This window comes from Schistocerca gregaria, chromosome X, assembly GCF_023897955.1.
Source record: "Schistocerca gregaria isolate iqSchGreg1 chromosome X, iqSchGreg1.2, whole genome shotgun sequence".
Taxonomy (NCBI): Eukaryota; Metazoa; Arthropoda; class Insecta; order Orthoptera; family Acrididae; genus Schistocerca; species Schistocerca gregaria.
The window spans coordinates 144,747,487-144,766,566 of NC_064931.1; the positions used below are offsets into that span (position 1 = coordinate 144,747,487).

General features: G+C 45.0%; 1 protein-coding gene across 1 annotated transcript in view; it reads left to right on the plus strand.

Moving 5' to 3' along the window:
- The first annotated feature begins 14,377 nt into the window (after nt 1–14,377).
- The window catches only part of LOC126299067 (uncharacterized), a 63,772-nt gene continuing 59,069 nt past the window's right edge, over nt 14,378–19,080 (plus strand). The window contains exon 1 of the mRNA XM_049990736.1: nt 14,378–14,444. Coding sequence (XP_049846693.1) covers nt 14,388–14,444 — 57 coding nt within the window. The 5' untranslated portion in view covers nt 14,378–14,387. The remainder of the gene's footprint in view (nt 14,445–19,080) is intronic.

A 19,080-nucleotide genomic window follows, 5' to 3' on the forward strand; every position in this document is an offset into this window, starting at 1 on the left:
CAGTCCCTTCCAGCACTACTTGAGACATTAGTCGAGTCCATGTCATGTCGTGTGCGGCATTTCTGCGTGCTCGTGGGGGTCCTACTCGATATTAGGTAGGTGTACAAGTTTCTTTGTCTCTTCAGTGTAAATCACAAATGGCAATGTCCAAAAACACCAGAAAATCAGCAAACATCGTCAGATTAATCCTGTACATTTACTGAGTGACCGAACAGTTTTTTATCACTCGCCGCCTCTGCACACTACTTAAATAGTTAAAGGGAAATCTGGATGATACTATTCTTATGCTGTTATTACCACCACTTAGAGAATATACTCAGTAGCAATACACCACCCTCAAATATTTCCATAATATTTTACAACCTTAGCGACTCCTGTTCTGTACTGTACTGTACTCCTACGTTCTGTATCAAACAGTAATACATTGTCAATATAGTCCAGTGACAATCAATATATTTACTCTCATGCCTCAAAGTCCTAAGGTTTTTATACTTATTGCTAATCTCTCTGGCGTAAACTGTAAGATATGTTGTAGATTATTAGCTTGCTACACCAGAACGCAATGTTAATACGTCTGAAACAGCGAAAAACTAGAAAATGTACTTGGAATCCGAAACCCAGGCCGTATTCGCTCAACGTTTATGAGATATAAGCAAAATTTGCTATGTAATAAATTATACGTCTTGTTGTGAAGTGTGGCGCTATTATTACATGATTAAAGTCTCTGGTAGGTAACACGGTGTTTCTGATTAGAACAGTCTACAGTTTTTTAGCTATGTCTAAATTATTACACTAAGCTTCCTGTTCTCGTAAGAACGTAGCAAGGTATTGTGTGATAACAAATATGTTGGTCGGCCCTGTTGGCAGAGCGGTTCTAGGCGCTACAGTCTTGAACCGCACGACCGCTACGGTCGCAGGTTCGACTCCTGCCTCGGGCAGGGATGTGTGTGCTGTCCTTAGGTTAGTTAGGTTTGGGACTGATGACCTCAGAAGTTAAGTCCCATAGTGTTCAGAGCCATTTAAACCATTTTGAACCAAATATGTTGTTGGCTTAAAATGCGAAATTTCAAGTTACTATTTCACAATGTGGAATTTAATTAATACTTCCAGTACTGCTTAAGATTTTAAAAAAGGGATCATTTATAGTGCGACAGTCAAATTGCATGTCGATTTCTGCGCCTAAATGTCACCACATATACTAGAGGACCACCAGTAAACTTGTCTAACCAACATATGTCTTGTGTGACGGGTCCCTTTCAGTCGGCTAAAGTTGCAATATAAAACCACATGTCTCCAGACATTCCACTAATTATTGCATTACATGTGTAGTCAGGTAAGCCATCCAAGCGTACCTATGAGAAAGCACAATGCGTTACCTTGATTAACGTTTTGTGTCTGGTTGAGTCAAGGGAAGTAATTTACTAAGTTTGAATCGAACATAAGTGCAGGTGCTCTTAATCTCTGTTATTCAGTCAGTGTCATTTCATAAGCGTTACGTGTGCCTAGGTTCATTGTTAGTAATGTTGTTATGCATAGAAAATGTTAAAGGATCGCTAATTTCAGCCATATTCATGTTAACTGATTATGTCCCTAAATAACTCAGTATCGAAAATTATTAATTATTTCTCTATTCGCTGTTGCAGCGTGAGAGGTAACGCAGAGAGAGAAGGGGGCAGGAGGAGCAAAGACAAGTAATGGTGGAAGAGATGGATAAGGAGAGGAAAGAGGAGGAGATGGACAGAGAGAGATGGAAGGATGACATGGAAAGAGAGAGTTTGGAGGAGGAGTTGGATAGAGAGAGAGAGAGGAGAGGAGGAGATGGGTAGTTACAGGAGGAAGAGTAGATGGTCTTGGGTGAGGAGGAAGTAGAGAGGTCAGCAGGAGATGGACAGAGGGGTGAGTGGGGAGTTGGGTCAGATGGACAGAGAGAGGGGGAGGAGGAAACGGGCAGAGAGTGTGTATAGAGAAGCTGGACAGAGAGAGAGCAATGGAGGAGGTGGAAAGAGAGGGGTGGAGGAGATGGACTAACAGTAGACTGGAATAAATACATACCCCACCAACGCCAGGTACTCAGCTAGTCAATTTTCTTTCTTTCTTTTGCTTGTGCCTTTTTCCTGCAACAACGCAGGGTCGGCATGGTTAATCGGATGTCGCAAGGTCAATTTAAGGGGTGGCCGGATGCCCTTCCTGCCGCCACCCCATACCCCCCCCGGAACGGATTTAGTGTCCCCAACTGTCTGTGCCTAGTGTATTGCATGTAATAGTGTGAATGTGTTCAGATGTCCGCCAGCCGTGTAACTGAGGTGGGGACGTGGGGACCAGCCTGGTATTCACCCAGTGGGACGTGGAAAAGCTCCTAAAAATCACATCCAGGCTGGCCGGCACACCTGCCTCCGTCGTTAAGCAGCCGGGCAGATTCGATACGGGGCTGGCGCGCCTACCCGAGTCCAGGATGCAGCGCTAACCTGGCGGGTCAGTCAGTTTTCTTTCTATTACATCGAAATCGACTTTTACACACACACACACACACTCACACACACACACACACACACACACACACAAACGCACACACACACTCCACTGGCTGCTATACTGATGTTTTCTCCTGTTCCATTCGCGTATTAAGAAGGAGAACTGATTTGTCTGTATGTCCCAATATGTGCCCTACTCACTCTTATCTAATTCTCCTGATCATTACGCAAAATATACAATGGTAACAGCATAATGGTCACACAGTCTTCTTCGAACACAAGCTTTTGAGAACACTGCGGTGCTTTTTTTAAGTCCACCGAGAGAATGTCTATTTGCTTCTTGTACTAGTGAAACCGAGGTATTACGATTCAAACAACGCGTCTCTAATTCGTGCGACGTCTGTTGTCATGCTTTCTTGTTAAGGTGTCCAAACACTGCAATAATACTCTCGAAATGATGAAAATTATTTCTTTTATGACATTTTTCTAACACACACATTGCATTTACCCTGAACTCTTCCAACAAGTAAAGTCTTACATTCACCTTCCCTATCACTAATTTTATGTGATAGATGCAGTTCATATCGCTTGTTAATAAAGCGATTTCCCACAAAATATTTACACAATTTGGTTGGAATTATATGACACTTATCTACATTTAAAAAGAGCTGTCATTCATTACAGAAAGGCAAAACTTTACCCACGATTTCTTTAATTCCTTACTTTCCTGTATACAGTAGCATTGTCAGCGAACAAACTCATAACGTTGCTGAACCTATGTCGTAAATAGCTTATGTATATTGAAAACATTGCAACACACTCGAAATTATTTTCGTTTCTGCAGAATATTCTCCATCCAGTATGACGTACTGTATCCTGTTACGTCAATATTCGACGAATAAGTCACATGGCTGCGAAAATACGCAATATGATTGTAGTGGTCGACAATCTGTTACAACGTCGAATGCGTTTGGAGATCTGGCAGGACGGACTTTATCTATTCACCTACATCTATCGCCTGCAAAATGTCTTGATAGAATAATGCAAGCTGTGATTCACACGGTCGGTTCTCCTTAAATCCTTCCTTCTTTGAAAGGACTTGTTTTCTTCGCAGTGATCAGAAGACGTAATTCAACACTCGCCAAATTGCAACTGAAACTAGAGTCGCGCGCAGTACTGTATGTAAAGTACACTACTGGCCCTTAAAATTGCTACACCAAGAAGAAATTCAGATGATGAACGGGTATTCATTGGACAGATATATTATACTAGAATTGACATGTGATTACATTTTCACGCAATTTGGGTGCATAGATCCTGAGAAATCAGTATCCAGAACAACCACCTCTGGCCGTAATAACGGCCTTCATACGCCTGGGCATTAAGTCAAACAGAGCTTGGATGGCTTGCACAGGTACAGCTGCCCATGCAGCTTCAACACGATACCACAGTTCATCAAGAGTAGTGACTGGCGTATTGTGATAAGCCAGTTGCTCGGCCACCATTGACCAGACGTTTTCAATTGGTGAGAGATCTGGAGAATGTGCTGGCCAGGGCAGCAGTCGAACATTTTTTGTATCCAGAAAGGCCCGTACAGGATCTGCAACATGCGGTTGTGCATTATCCTGCTAAAATGTAGGGTTTCGCAGGGATCGAATGGGGGGTAGAGCCACGGGTCGTAAAACATCTGAAATGTAACGTCCACGGTTCAAAATGCCGTCAATTCGAGCAAGAGGCGACCGAGACGTGTAACCAATGCCACACCATACCATCACGCAAGGTGATACGCCAGTATGGCGATGATGAATTCACACTTCCAATGTGCGTTCACCGCGATGTTGCCAAACACGGATACGACCATCATGATGCTGTAAACAGAACCTGGATTCATCCGAAAAAATGACGTTTTGCTATTCGTGCACCCAGGTTCGCAGGCGCTCCTGTCTATCATGCATCGTCAAGGCTATCCGCAGCCATGGTCTCCAAGCTAATAGTCCAAGCTGCTGCAAACGTCGTCGCACTGTTCGCACAGATGGTTGTTGTCTTGCACACGTCCCTATCTGTTGCCTCAGGGATAGAGACGTGGCTGCACGATCCGTTACAGCCATGCGGATAAGATGCCTGTCATCTCCACTGCTAGTGATACGAGGCCGTTGGGATCCAGCACGGCGTTCCGTATTACCCTCCTGAACCCACCGATTCCATATTCTGCTAACAGTCATTGGATCTCGACCAACGCGAGCAGCAATGTCGCGATACGATAAACCGCAATCACGATAGGCTACAATCTGACCTTGATCAAAGTCGGATGGGTGATGGTACGCTTTTCTCCTCCTTACACGAGGCATCACAACGACGTTTCACCAGGCAACGTCGGTTAACTGTTGTTTGTGTATGAGAAATCGGTTGGAAACTTTCTTCATGTCAGCACGTTGCAGGTGTCGCCACCGGCGCCAATCTTGTGTGAATGCTCTGAAAAGCTAATCATTTGCATATCATAGCATCTTCTTCCTGTCGGTTAAATTTTACGTCTGTATCACGTCTTCTTCGTGGTGTAGCAATTTTAATGGCCATTAGTGTAATACGGAAAAAGCAGCTAAACCATACCACTCTCAGAAAGTGCAAGCCCCAACTCCTACCGATTTCCGAACTCGCGTCGTGTTTAGCCCGTGGCTGCTGCAGCGCTGTGTGGTCGACCCTAACTTTCCTACGCTTGAACTCTTCTTGGATTAAGTCTCCCTCATTGCAGACGGAATATTCCGCAATATAAATAACGGCAATTGCCATTTGAGGGAAGCTGACAATCTCCATGCTAGTTTTTAAAAGCTATCAAAACAGATTTTCAATACTGCAACTGATATTGGTGCTTGTCTATGTGGATAATCAACTCACTCAGCGCATCTCGGTCGTGAAAGCTTGCGTCGGGTGACCCCTCGTAGGAGGTCTATATTCGTGGTCAGCTCATTCACCTGATCTGAATCTATTTCATTTCTCTTTGTGGGTCATGTGAAACATCTTGCGTAAGAGACACTAGTCGAGATTAGAGAGAGTTTCCTGTAAAAAATCCACCTGCCTATTATTGTGTTCGAACAATACCACAGTTATGTGAAATGATTAGACAGAACTTTGTATGGCGATGTCATACCAACGGATAAGCTTGTGCACGCTTTTTAAGAGCTGCTGTAAATGCAGCACTGTGCAAGTTATGCAGATGAATGAACTTACAACAAACAAGCGACACCTTCCATTTCAATCATTGTCAGCAAATCAAAGGCAATATTGCAATTCTCTCATTTTTACTTAAAAATTTCGACTTCCGATGAAAGTATTCACTGAATGGGTCACCCACGTTGCTCCTCTTTCACGCAGTTGTTTTACATAAAATGTGCAACACAATTGAAGGACCACTCTTTCGAAACCCCGTAAGTTTCAAATTGGCTCAAAGGTGCCTGCTACGTTCCTCTGTCATTGTGAAAAAGCATGGCTCCTTGTGATGTCACTTTTTTTCTTTCTTTTTTTTCTTTTTTTATAATTTAGCGTTCGTACTGTGTTGCAGTGTTGTGGTAAGATCTCATGGGACCCAACTGCTGAGGTCATGTGTCCCTAAGCTTACACTCTACTTAATATGACTCAAGCTAACTTACGCTAAGGACAACACACACACCCATGCCCGAGGAAGGATTCGAACCACCGGCAGAGAGGAGGGGGGGGGGGGAGGGAGAGTCGCGTGAACCGTGACCAGCCGACCTTAGACCACGTGGCTACCCCGCGTGGCTGTGAGGTCTCACTCGGGCTCGAAGACACTTCAGACAGCAAGGTTACGACTCAACCGATGAAAGGCCAGAGCTCTGACGTTCATGTGACGTCTAACGTTGTTAATTATGCCACATTGGCACCAAATTCCAAAAAAATAGCTCTGAGCACTATGGGACTTTACTTCTAAGGTCATCAGTCCACTAGAACTTAGAACTACATAAACCTAACTAACCTGAGGACATCTAACACATCCATGCCCGAGGCAGGATTCGAACCTGCGACCGTAGCGGTCTCGCGGTTCCTGACTGTAGCGCCTAGAACCGCTCGGCCACACAGGCGGGCGCCAAATTTCACCACAAGTCTGCCTAAAGTTACTGTGGACGTGTCAAACCTTGGGAAGGTCATCACACCTCTCTTACCCACATTTTACGCTTTCTTTCGACGCCTTTACGATGGACGCCGAAACGGCGACACTCAGTGTTGAAAACACGCGGTTTCTTGTGGGTGGACGAGGAAAAGTTTCCACACTGCTGCTCAGAATCGATAGGAAAAGCCATTATGAAGTGGAATAAAGGGTGTCAGTGAAATTACTCCTTTCCTTGGGTTATTGATTGTTGCACATTTCGCGGTCAATAACGACAGTTCTCATTAGGACGTTCTTGACAGCTGATGACACCGTTGGACGTTTCAGCCCTCGCGAAGTACATTCTGGGCTGTCTTCCCACTGAATGTGATCGCTCTCATTTGAAGCGCAGAGCGACCACTGTTTTTGCTCTTGACTACAGGCTGGCCATTAAAATTGCTACACCACCAAGATGACCTGCTACAGACGCGAAATTTAACCGACAGAAAGAAGATGCTGTGATACGCAAATGATTAGTTTTTCAGAGCATTCACACAAGGTTGGCGCCGGTGGCGTTGCCTGGTTAAACGTTTTGGGAAACCTCGTGCAAGGAGGAGAAATGCGTACCATCACGTTTCCAACTTTGATAAAGATGAGATTGTAGGCCATCGCGATTGCGGTTTACCGTATCGTGACATTGCTGCACGCGTTGGTCGAGATCCAATGACTGTTAGCAGAATATGGAATCGGTGGGTTCAGGAGGGTAATACGGAACGCCGTGCAGGATCCCAACGACCTCGTATCACTAGCAGTCGACATGACAAGCATCTTATCCGCATGGTTCAAAAATGGTTCAAATGGCTCTGAGCATATGAGACTTGACATCTGCGTCATCAGTTCCCTAGAACTTAGAACTACTTAAACCTAACTAACCTAAGGACAGCACACACAGCCATGCCCGAGGCAGGATTCGAACCTGGGATCGTAGCAGTCGCGCGATTCCGGACTGAAGCGCCTAGAACCGCTCGGCCACCGCGGCCGTCTAACCGCATGGCTGTAACGGTTCGTGTAGCCACGTCTCGATTCCTGAGTCAATATATGGGGACCTTTGCACGCAAAAACCATCTGCACGAACAGTTCGACGACGTTAGCAGCAGCTTGGACTATCAGCTCGGAGACCATGGCTGCGGTTACTCTTGACGTTGCATCACAGACAGGAGCGCTTGCGAGGGTGTACTCAACGACTAACCTGGGTACACGAATGGCAAAACGTCATTTTTTCGAAAGAATTCAGGTTCTGTTTACAGCACCATGATGGTCGTATCCGCGTTTGGCGACACGTCTCGGTCACCTCTTGTTCGCATTGACGGCACATTGAACAGTGGACGGTACATTTCAGATGTGTTATGACCTGTGGCTCTACCCTTCATTCGATCCCTGCGGAACCCTACATTTCAGCATGATAATGCACGACCGCATGTTGCAGGTCCTGAAGAGGCTTTCTGGATACAGAAAATGTTCGAATGCTGCCCTGGCCAGCACATTCTCCAGATCTTTCACCAATTGAAAACGTATGGTCAATGGTGGCCGAGCAACTGGCTCGTCACAATACGCCAGTCACTACTCTTGATGGACTGTGGTATCGTGTTGAAGCTGCATGGGCAGCTGTACCTGCACAAGCCATCCAAGCTCTGTTTGACTCAATACCCAGGCGTATGAAGGCCGTTATTACGACCAGAGGTGGTTGTTGTGGGTACTGATATCTCAGGATCTATGCACCCAAATTGTATGAAAATTTAATCACATGTCAGTTCTAGTACAACATATTTGTCCAATGAATACCCCTTTATCATCTGCATTTCTTCTTAGTTTACCAATTTTAATGGCCAGTAGTGTAGTTTGAAGAGCATTAAGATGAACTCATCTTGGCCACCAAATTCACCTTATCTGAACCTGATGGGATAAATCTGGGATGCACAGAAACCATCATCCTGCGTAGCTGTATTGTGTTCTAAAGTCGAAGAAACACGCTATTAATGAGGTGATCTTACACTGTCCAGTCTCATTAATGTGGCAAAAGCCCGAATAACAACTTTCGGAGCGCGGACCGTAGCGAGACGTGCAGGAAGAGGGGAAATGAGGTTGTGGATGGTATCAATAGGGTTGCGGAGCCATTCCGACTCCAGTGCCATGGCCAGGCACTCGAGATTCCTTGGTTTAGGATCTGTGACGTGAACAGTACACTAGAGGTGGTCCCACATATTCTAGATTGGGTTTAAATCCGGGAGTTTGGTAACCAGGGAGTATGGTAAACTGGTGCTGGTTCGCATCTATCAAGCACCTACAATGCAAGCTGTGTGACATGCTGCATTGTCCTGCTGGTGGATCCCATCGAGCCGAGGAAAAATAACTGCATGCATGGGTGGGCGTGGTGCCCAAGGAACTACCCACTGTCCAGTGGAGCATAAAACGTGATTCGTCTGAAAAGGCCACTGTCAACACTCAGTGGACGACCAGTTGCTGTAGTGGAGTGCAGATTCCAGCAGTCAACGTGTGTGTATTAACCAGGCACTTGGTGCAGAAGCTCGTTCCGAGCGTGGTGCGCTGAATGGTCGTTGAAGAGATACTGTTGGTTGGTCCTTGGTTCATCTGGAGGGTCAGTTGCTCACAGCTGCAAGTCTATTCACCCGTACACATCTACACAGGCGTCGTTCACACCTGTCATCTGTGGACTGTGGTGCGCCAGTTGCCTCAGCGACGGTTTTGGATTGTATGGTTTCACCATACACAGTATACTTTAACCACTGACCCCCGAGAACAGTTAACAAACTTAGCCGTTTCGGAAACGCTTCCACCCTTGGCCTGAAAGCCATTGGTTATGCCCTTTTCAACAACAGATAAATACCTCCGTTCCCCCATAACGACAACGACTGCACTGTCTTCCATTTCTCCATGCCCTCCCCCCACGCTTTATATACCCACCACTGCTAGTGCTGCCACCTGCAGGCTGTGAGTGATTATTGTACGTTGACGTCGAACATAGGCGGTGCCACATAAATGTGACTAGACCGTGTAATATTCTGGTTCATCTGTGTATAGTCCGGTATGACTTCATTGAGACACATACGTTATTTTTCGATCAATAAATGAGTATACGGTACTGATCAAAAAATTGCTTCACCACGAAGATGACGTGCTACAGACGCGTCAGGAAGAAATGCTGTGGTATGCAAATGATTAGCTTTTCAGAGCATTCACACGAGGTTGGCGCCGGTGGCGACACCTACAACGTGCTGACATGAGGACAGTTTCCAACCGACTTCTCATACACAAACAGCAGTTGACCGGCGTTGCCTGGTGAAACGTTGTTGTGATGCCACGTGTAAGGAGGAGAAATGCGTACTATCACGTTTCCGACTTTTATAAAGGTTGGATTGTAGCCTATCGCAATTGCGGTTTATCGTGTCGCGACATTGCTGCTCGCGTTGGTCGAGATCCGATGACTCTTAGCACAATATGGAATCGGTGGGTTCAGGAGGGTAATACGGAATGCCGTGCTGGATCCCAACGGCCTCATATCACTAGCAGTCGAGATGACGGGCATCTTATCCGCATGGCTGTAACGAATCGTGCAACCACGTTTCGATCCCTGAGTCAACAGACGGGGACGTTTGCAAGACAACAACCATCTGCACGAACATCTCGACGACGTTTGCAGCAGCATGGACTATCAGCTCGGAGACCATGCCTGCAGTTACCCTTGACGCTGCATGAGAGACAAGAGCGCCTGCGATGGTGTACTCAACGACGAACCTGGGTGCACAAATGGCAAAACGTAATTTTTTCGGATGAATTCAGGTTCTGTTTACAGCATCATGATGGTCGCATCCGTGTTTGGCGACATGGCGGTGAACGCACATTGGAAGCGTGTATTCGTCATCGCCATACTGGCGTATCACCCGGAGTGATAACATGGGATGCCATTGGTTACACGTATCTGTCACCTCTCGTTCGCGTTGACTGCATTTTGAACAGTGGACGTTACATTTCAGATGTGTTACGACCCATGGCTCTACCCTTCATTCGATCGCTGCGAAACTCTACATTTCAGCAGGATAATGCACGACCGCATGTTGCAGGTCCTGTACGGGCCATTCTGGATACAGAAAATGTTCGAATGCTGCCTTGGCCAGCACATTCTCCAGATTTCTCACCAACTGAAAACGTCCGGTGAATTGTGGCCGAGCAACAGGCTCGTCACAATACGCCAGTCACTACTCTTGATGAACTGTGGTATCGTGTTGAAGCTGCATGGGCACCTGTACCTGTACACGCCATCCAAGCTCTGTTTGCCTCAATGCCCAGGCGTATCAAGGCCGTTATTACGGCCAGAGGTGGTTGTTCTGGGTACTGATATCTCAGGATCTATGCACCCAAACTGCGTGAAAATGTAGTCACATATCATTTCCAGTATAATATATTTGTCCAATGAATACCCGTTTATCATCTGCATTTCTTGGTGCAGCAATTTTAATGCCCAGTAGTGCACGAGACCCTCACGCTCCCGTGGTGCAAGCGCAGTTTAGGTCTGTATCATGTGCATGACAGCGATAGCCGTTTCGTTGGCTTTCACATTGGGTTGTGGCGCCGTTGTCGGGCGTGCCTTACCAGCTTGTTGCTGGAGGCCCTTGCCCTACACTCGCTTTCGGACGTCCCGCCGCCCGTCTTTTACTTCCGCCATTTTTTCTCCGAGCTGAGCTATATATGTACGTACAGCGATAATGCCAACGCACTTGGTATCCACGAAGGCGATCTACGGCTTTTTTCAGCCACACAGGTCACCGAATGTGGTTGAGGGGAAGCATCGCCACGTCGAGCGGCGTGCCGTTTGGCGATCGGTATGCGCTCCTCATCTTGAAACTGACGTCCAGTTTGCACGATGCCTTACTGTCAATGGGAATCAAGTATGCCGATCACGCTTTCACAGGATTCAACTCGCAGACACTCCATTCTGTGTCGCTTGTGACAATGCAGACGAGCATCGCCTGATGTGCAGATCTGCAAGAGGTGTTTGTTTACTAGTGCACAGATGTTGTTCCTAATTACCCGTACGTACGACTCCTCATCAGATACATACTCAACTGCTGCTCTTTCCGGATGCGAGATGCTTCCCGCAAGCGAAGACGACATCTATGAGGCGGATTTGTGGACACCGAGCTCACTACTCGTTTGCTGATGGCGAGAAAAGTATCCTTGATGTTTGGCAGTTCCTTAATGAACGCCATTGTGCAGTTGTCCGCAATCCAAAATGCAGACAATTTTTCTCCACTTTCCTTTGCAGTGTCTTCCTTAAAGCACCCCAGAGTTGGGATGCTCCTGTCGTGAAGAGTTGACCCCTTGGAATCGATGTATTCTCTTGTCATCGGAACGTTCTTCTCGGAAAAACTATACGTTGATTGTCTCGCGTTGCAGCGCCCTACTCCTCGAGACGCCGATTTAATTCTATTCTCGGTGGCATTAACGTTAATTTTTTTTAAAAAAACAGGAAAATAAATAAATAAATAATTTTTTTAAAAAAAACAGGAAAATAAATAAATAAGGAATTGATGTTCATTGTACCTCCACTCCACGTTCCCTACGTTTTGCTTGGTTCCCGGACGGTGGGAACAGGACATGGTAGCCAGGCCTCGGGTTGCGACCGCTGTCCACTTTGCCCCTACCCCTGCATTTGAGTACAAGGATGGTTCCTATAGACATATATATATATATATATATATCAGGTGAAATTCTGTAAACTTTTTATTTTTAAATCATTATCGAATGGCTTTGATTATTGTTTTTATTCAGGTAATTCGGTTAAATGTATTTTTTTCAAGTTTCTACTCCTTTGTCACATGATTTAAATCACCGTGTAACTTTTTCTGTTGCTCTCACCTTTTTTCCTATGTTTCCTTATCCACCTGTAGTGTTTGTGCAAGTGATTTTAATTATTTCCATACATTAGCTCCGATTCAATTACTTCCGTTTCTGCATCTATATTTTCGATAACGTTATTGCAGTCGTTATTAATTATCTCTGTTCTTCAGTTTCCTTAAACTATTTGTTTTACGGCCCGCGCGGGTTTAGCCGAGCGGTCTGGGGTACTGCAGTTATGGACTGTGTGGCTGATCCCGGCGGAGGTTCGAGTCCTCCCTCGGGCATGGGTGTGTGTCTTTGTCCTTAGGATAATTTAGGTTAAGTAGTGTGTAAGCTTAGGGACTGATGACCTTAGCAGTTAAGTCCCATAAGATTTCACACAAATTTGAACATTTTTTTGTTTTACGCATAATTCCTACTTTCGTTTAAATCTTCGTCTGCGTTATTTTGTCCATATTGCAATAATAATTTATGTAGTAAATGTTTGTATGGCGTTTTCTATCCAAGAAAATGTACATCTTGTAGCGAAAATTACATTTTGACATCATTCCATGTATAAATAGATCGTCTTGTCTTTTGTTTTATAACCAATAAATCGACATTTCCTTTAAATATTATGATATAAAAATGAAAATAATTATATAATTAAATTCACACGCACGAAGAGACAACCTGGATAAAGAATGACGGCAAGAAGAAATTAGAGGAATTGAAAAAGTTAATACGGTGATTAAAATGACGTGAGCAAGGAAATGCAATATAAAATTACTTTAAAACCCTTTAATTGATTAAAAATGATGATCGAAGTCATTTCGATGAAGATATAAAAATAAAAATAATTGTAGCACCTGACGAACACACAATCATTTGCGTTTTTGATTTGTTCAGACTACGTAACTTGTCCTCACGATTTATCTCTTTTAAACCTATAGAGCGTCAAGCGAAATTCTAAAAATTTTTCGACGTTTATTTGCGAACGAGGGCCCACCAGAATGACCGAGCGAGGTGGCGCAGTGGTAAGACACTGGACTCGCATTCGAGAGGACGACGGTTCAATCCCGCGTCCGGCCATCCTGATTTAGGTTTTCCGTGATTTCCCTAAATCACTGCAGGCAAATGCCGGGATGGTTCCTCTGAAAGGGCACGGCCGACTTCCTTCCCCATCCTTCCGTACACCGATGAGACCGATGACCACGCTGTCTGGTCTCCTTCCCCAAACAACCAACCAACCAACAAACCACCAGAATGAATGGGTGCACACTGTGATATCTGGGACATTAACCTATAATAACACCGAGCGAGGTGGCGCAGTGGCTAGCACACTGGACTCGCATTAGGGAGGAGGACGGTTGAATCCCGCGTCCGGCCATCCTGTTTTACGTTTTCCGTGATTTCCCTAAATCGCTCCAGGCAAATGCCGGGATGGTTCCTTTGAAAGGGCACGGCTGACTTCCTTCCCCGTCGTTGCCTAATCCGATGAGACCGATGACCTCGCTGTCTGGTCTCCTTCCACAAACAACCCAACCCTATAATACCGTACAGGTGGTTTCAAAAAGCCGATCCAACTGCTGGGCACGTCTCCTTCTAAGTGATCTCTCTCTTTATACGCGTAATAATTAAAATTTCGTTATTTGTTGTCCTTCTCGGTTTTGGACATTTGATGACCAGAGGTGTAATATCCAAGTGCGTGGCGACTGGGCAGGAGGTGTTGTCCACCCTAAGTGACCAGTGGCCTGCTAGAGGCTCTCAGCAGCTCCACAGCTCCCGGAAGGCTGCAGCCAGGGGCGCGTTTCGTCATGTAGGCCGCAGGAGCAAAGCTGGAGGCAGCGGCGGAGCGGAGAAAGTGGGGCCGAGTTGATTTAACCGGCGGGCGGCGCGCGCCGCCGACACTCAGCTGCAGCATGCGGCCCGCGCTCCTACTCTTGGTCTTCGCAGCCGCCACCGCCGCCACCATCCAGGTGACCCAAACCTTCTGCTCTCGTGTCCACACTGCTTAGCGGAGACAATTTTGCTCACTTTGTCATTAATTTTGGGGCCTTCTCGTGGTCCCAACTTTCCTTTCAGCCATTCTTTTGCTTATATCTAATTTAATACCGTTCACTTTTATTCTTGATACGTGTATGTAGTGATGATCGGTTTGTGATAAGTGTTAAAAACACGCTGTATCAAAATTTAAATGCTGGCTTGATGAATCTCGTTACTATGTGGTTGGTTGGTTGTTTTTGGGGAAGGGGACCAGAGAGCGAGGTCATCGGTCTCATCGGATTAGGGAAGGACGGGGAAGGAAGTCGGTCGTGTCCTTTGAAAGGAACCATCCCGGCATTCGCCTGGAGCGATTTAGAGAAATGACGGAAAACCAAATCAGAATGGCCGGACGCGGGATTGAACCGTCGTCCTCCCGAATGCGAGTCCGCCCGCGTCTCGTGGTCGTGCGGTAGCGTTCTCGCTTCCACGCCCGGGTTCCCGGGTTCGTTTCCCGGCGGGTCAGGGATTTTCTCTGCCTCGTGATGGCTGGGTGTTGTGTGCTGTCCTTAGGTTAGTTAGGTTTAAGTAGTTCTAAGTTCTAGGGGACTGATGACCATAGATGTTAAGTCCCATAGTGCTCAGAGTCATTTGAACCATTTGAATGCGAGTCCAGTGTCTAACCACTGCGCCACCTCGTTCGGTGGTTACTACGTGAAAACATGTTTACTGAGTATACAAAATCTCCACATCCTGCCCTTAGCTATTAGTCTATCTCGCTTAATATTTACCACTTACCACAATTTGTAACGAAACGTTCAGTAAATGTAGAAACACACACACACGTGTACGTAAGCTTTATTGCCTCTTATTTTCAGCGCATTATAACTCAAACCTACTTTAAAAATGAAACTGCTGCTCGGAAAAAACTGCGCCAAGAGTCACGAAATGACGTTAATGAAGGTCATGATTCATTTAAAGTTACGTTGTTTGCAGGAAATGGGACACAAATCCAAACTAATTGTTTTAAGCGGTCTCAGGTGTCTCGTTGAATCATTCTCGCTGATGACAAGCAGCCCTAGGCGAACTGTAGATTCCTCCGTCCACCTTGGGTCCAGATGATGATCTGATGTGGACTAACACAATATTACCGCATATCACTCTGAGATGTAAATAGTAAAGATAAGCTAACCCTGTCGAGGTGTAGGGGTTGTAGGTGTCATTAAGTTCCATTTTCTCGTGGATGGGATATCACTGAATCAATCCTTTGAGTTCATTCCGTCATACGTTCGTTTTGCAGTAACCACAAGTTAACGTATGTATGCCAAAACAGAGGCTCGCCGTTACTTCGGTTACTAGTGATACTACACGTGATATAATGAATTGCCTAGGCAGCGATTACGACGACGACGTACGGCAAGCAGCTGCCTATTCTATGCGTGCAGCCAGTTCCGGTTACGGAAGACATATTTTAAACTTCCTCGCGGGCCATCTCTTCTGCGACTTGAGAATGATGGAGAATTTCACGGAGTTGCCGTCGAGAACTATAACTCAGTGCCACACACTGTCTCAAATGTTACTTGTAATGAAAAGAACTGTGTGATCACCAATCCATTTTGTGCTTGTTTCGCGATGTTCTTACGACGTACATCTGAGAACACGATACACGGAAGACAGATTATTAGAGATAATTAGCAATGTTAGGTTGCACTATCTAACGAGTCTGTTTTTGAAGAATACAAACAACTATGCTTAGTCGAAATGTGGTTTACAACGTCATAGGTCCCTCCGTAATTTGTGTTCAGAATGGGCCAGCTATCATGTGCTTTAACGCAATCATATCTACTGCATGTTAAACAAAATGAACTGTTCGCACTGCAGCGAGGTTCTCGGTAATATGGGGCGTGTCGATGCTTGAAAGCCAATAGTGCCTCTGCTGTAGAAGAAACATCTGTGGAGATGAACATTGTAGAATCAAGTGCACCCATTTAGCCAGAAAACTCATTGCGCCAAATGTAAATGAATATAGCTGACAAAATCGTTTGAAACTCATAGAAACTTCAGTACAGTTATATGCATGAGAACTGCTTGCTTCATCTTACGAAATTATGACTGCTTAAAAATACATGTCGCTCGTTTTCTTAGATTTCTTGCTAGAATAGTTTTCTAGTTTACCATATGATTTAATCACTGTGAGATGATTTCCAGACAATTGTTTAGTTTGCACATTCATGTGAATTACGATTGGCGCCTTGCTCTATTCCGATATTCCTAACCATCATGTGTCTTCCCAAGCCAACGTGACCCTACAAAACACATTGTTCCTTAATCACCACACAAAATTCGCATCGTTATCTTCTAAATAAAAATCTCTAGCTGATTACTATTATAACTCTAACCTTCACTGGAGTTAACTGTAACTGCAACAGATGAGAAACATTAGGAACAGACGATGTGTATCTCACGTACGCACATCGATAGTATAATAAGCATTTGTTTGAATTGCGCAACTGTCGGTATCTGCGATCCTGAACTCAGTGTATTTGCATCATTTATCGAGTTTTGAAGATGATACGTCGGCACTGAAATTCCAATACAAAGTTTGAACTAGGTAAATTTAATTGTCAAGACGTGCTGAATGAACGTAAAGAAAATTTCGACATTTGATTACAGTGTAATTACAACACTCGTTAAAACTGATGGCTCTATTAAAAAAGCATCATATTTAAACATTTCTCATAACGTATTGTGGTCTTTCAGTAAAGCAACATCCAGGACAGAGTCAACTGAAGACAATGTCCACCTGTTATCCTTCAGTTGTCCTGCGTCTGGATTTTGTAACTTTCATAGTCTCTAATGCACAACGTAAAAGTAACGTTGCTACTTTTCCAAACTAAAATTTATCAGGTTTTTTCCACCAGAACAGGTATTAGTCAGGATTAGATACATGTATTCGGATTTTAATACAAAGTCGATTATAAAAATGTACATCGCTAAAAAAGTTACTTTCTCATCCCTGTGGAATTACCACGAAATACTTTTCCACTTAACTTTTACGTGTTTACAATTTTGAAAGGACACAATGTTCAGACAATGCAAAACTAACGACAAATCATTGCATTGCTATTCTATACCACCTCATTCCTGTAACTATGCAAAACTACTGCTATTACAGCTTCTGTGCAATAACATTACATGTAAATTAACAAAGGCAAGTGACTTCAGTCGTTTATTTCCTCGTCATACTTACGAGCGGAAATAATAAGTGACCGTTACACGAATATCATGGCTCCAACAATGAGGCAGGCGGGCAGGTCTAGTATCATGGGGTCTGACAGTGAGGTAGTAATATATGAGTTCCTGGTTAACCGTAACTAGAAACTATAGCGATTATGTTGATAAATTCTGTAAAACAAATGTAGCCATCCATTACTGCCTTAACATTCAGGAGCCATTGTGAGTCGGCAATTATTTGGTTTGTAAAAGAATCTGATAGTTAACTTGTCACTGGCTCTTGGTATTCTCAAACTACGATTGTGTCTTTTATAACAAGAGTAATCTCTGCGCCGACGAATAAGAAAGGTGATGTTTTGTTGTCTTGACGTCTAGCACGTAAAAACTGCTTGAACAGAACCAACGAGACAGAATACACGCTTATCCGTTATTGCATTCGGCCCAGACCTAACTAGTTTGAATACTCAGAGTGGAAGAAATCTTCTTAGCCGATACTCAGTCATCCGACAAATTAGACGTGATGGCGCTCAACTTTTGATCACTGAACTGTGCGCTACTGTCCTGGCTTGCACTGCAAACCTCTCCGGAGTTTCTTACGTGGTCGTGTGTGACTAGGGTCTGCGGTCGGGTAGACCGTTCGCCAGGTGCAAGTCTTTCGATTTGACGCCACTTCAGCGACTTGCTGAAATGATAATGATTAGGACAACACAACACCCAGTCCCTGAATGGAGAAAATCTCCTACCCAGCCGGGAATCGAACCCGACCCTGAGGATTGATATCCTGTCACGCTGACCACTCAGCTACCGGACGCGGACTCTTACGTGGTGAGAGCATGTCACACTGTTGATATCGAGATCGGGAAGGAGACGTTAATACCGCTGATTCTATAGGATTAGGGTATGTGCCGGCACCAGTTTCAAACCACCTTCCTACGTTCCATTCCATACAAAAACACGTCTGAATAGTCGAGTGCGTTAACGCGCGTCTTTCTAGATACTGGGAGCCGACTCTCACCCGAATCGAATCCGCCTCGCCGATTAGCGACGGGGGCTGTTAAGCCGGCTTGCCTGGACATGCTACTTAGGCGGTTTCCCACATCCAAGTAGATAAATACCAGGCTTGTTTCCACGCCTCGCCTCAGATACACTCTATGCAAAGATTTAGAAAACGTTCTCACACACGCTCAAGGGATTTACTGTAGACGCCGACACGTGGGGTACACAGATTCTGTCTTCCAGAGTGAATACGAGACTGAAGACCACAGGTGTTTATTCTCTTTAAATCCATAATCACCATCATTCCATACACATAACAGACTCTCACCATCTACACAATACCAATAAATACTCTCCCTTTTGTAAAAGGTCGTCATATTATTCTAAGAGAAGGGACGTTCA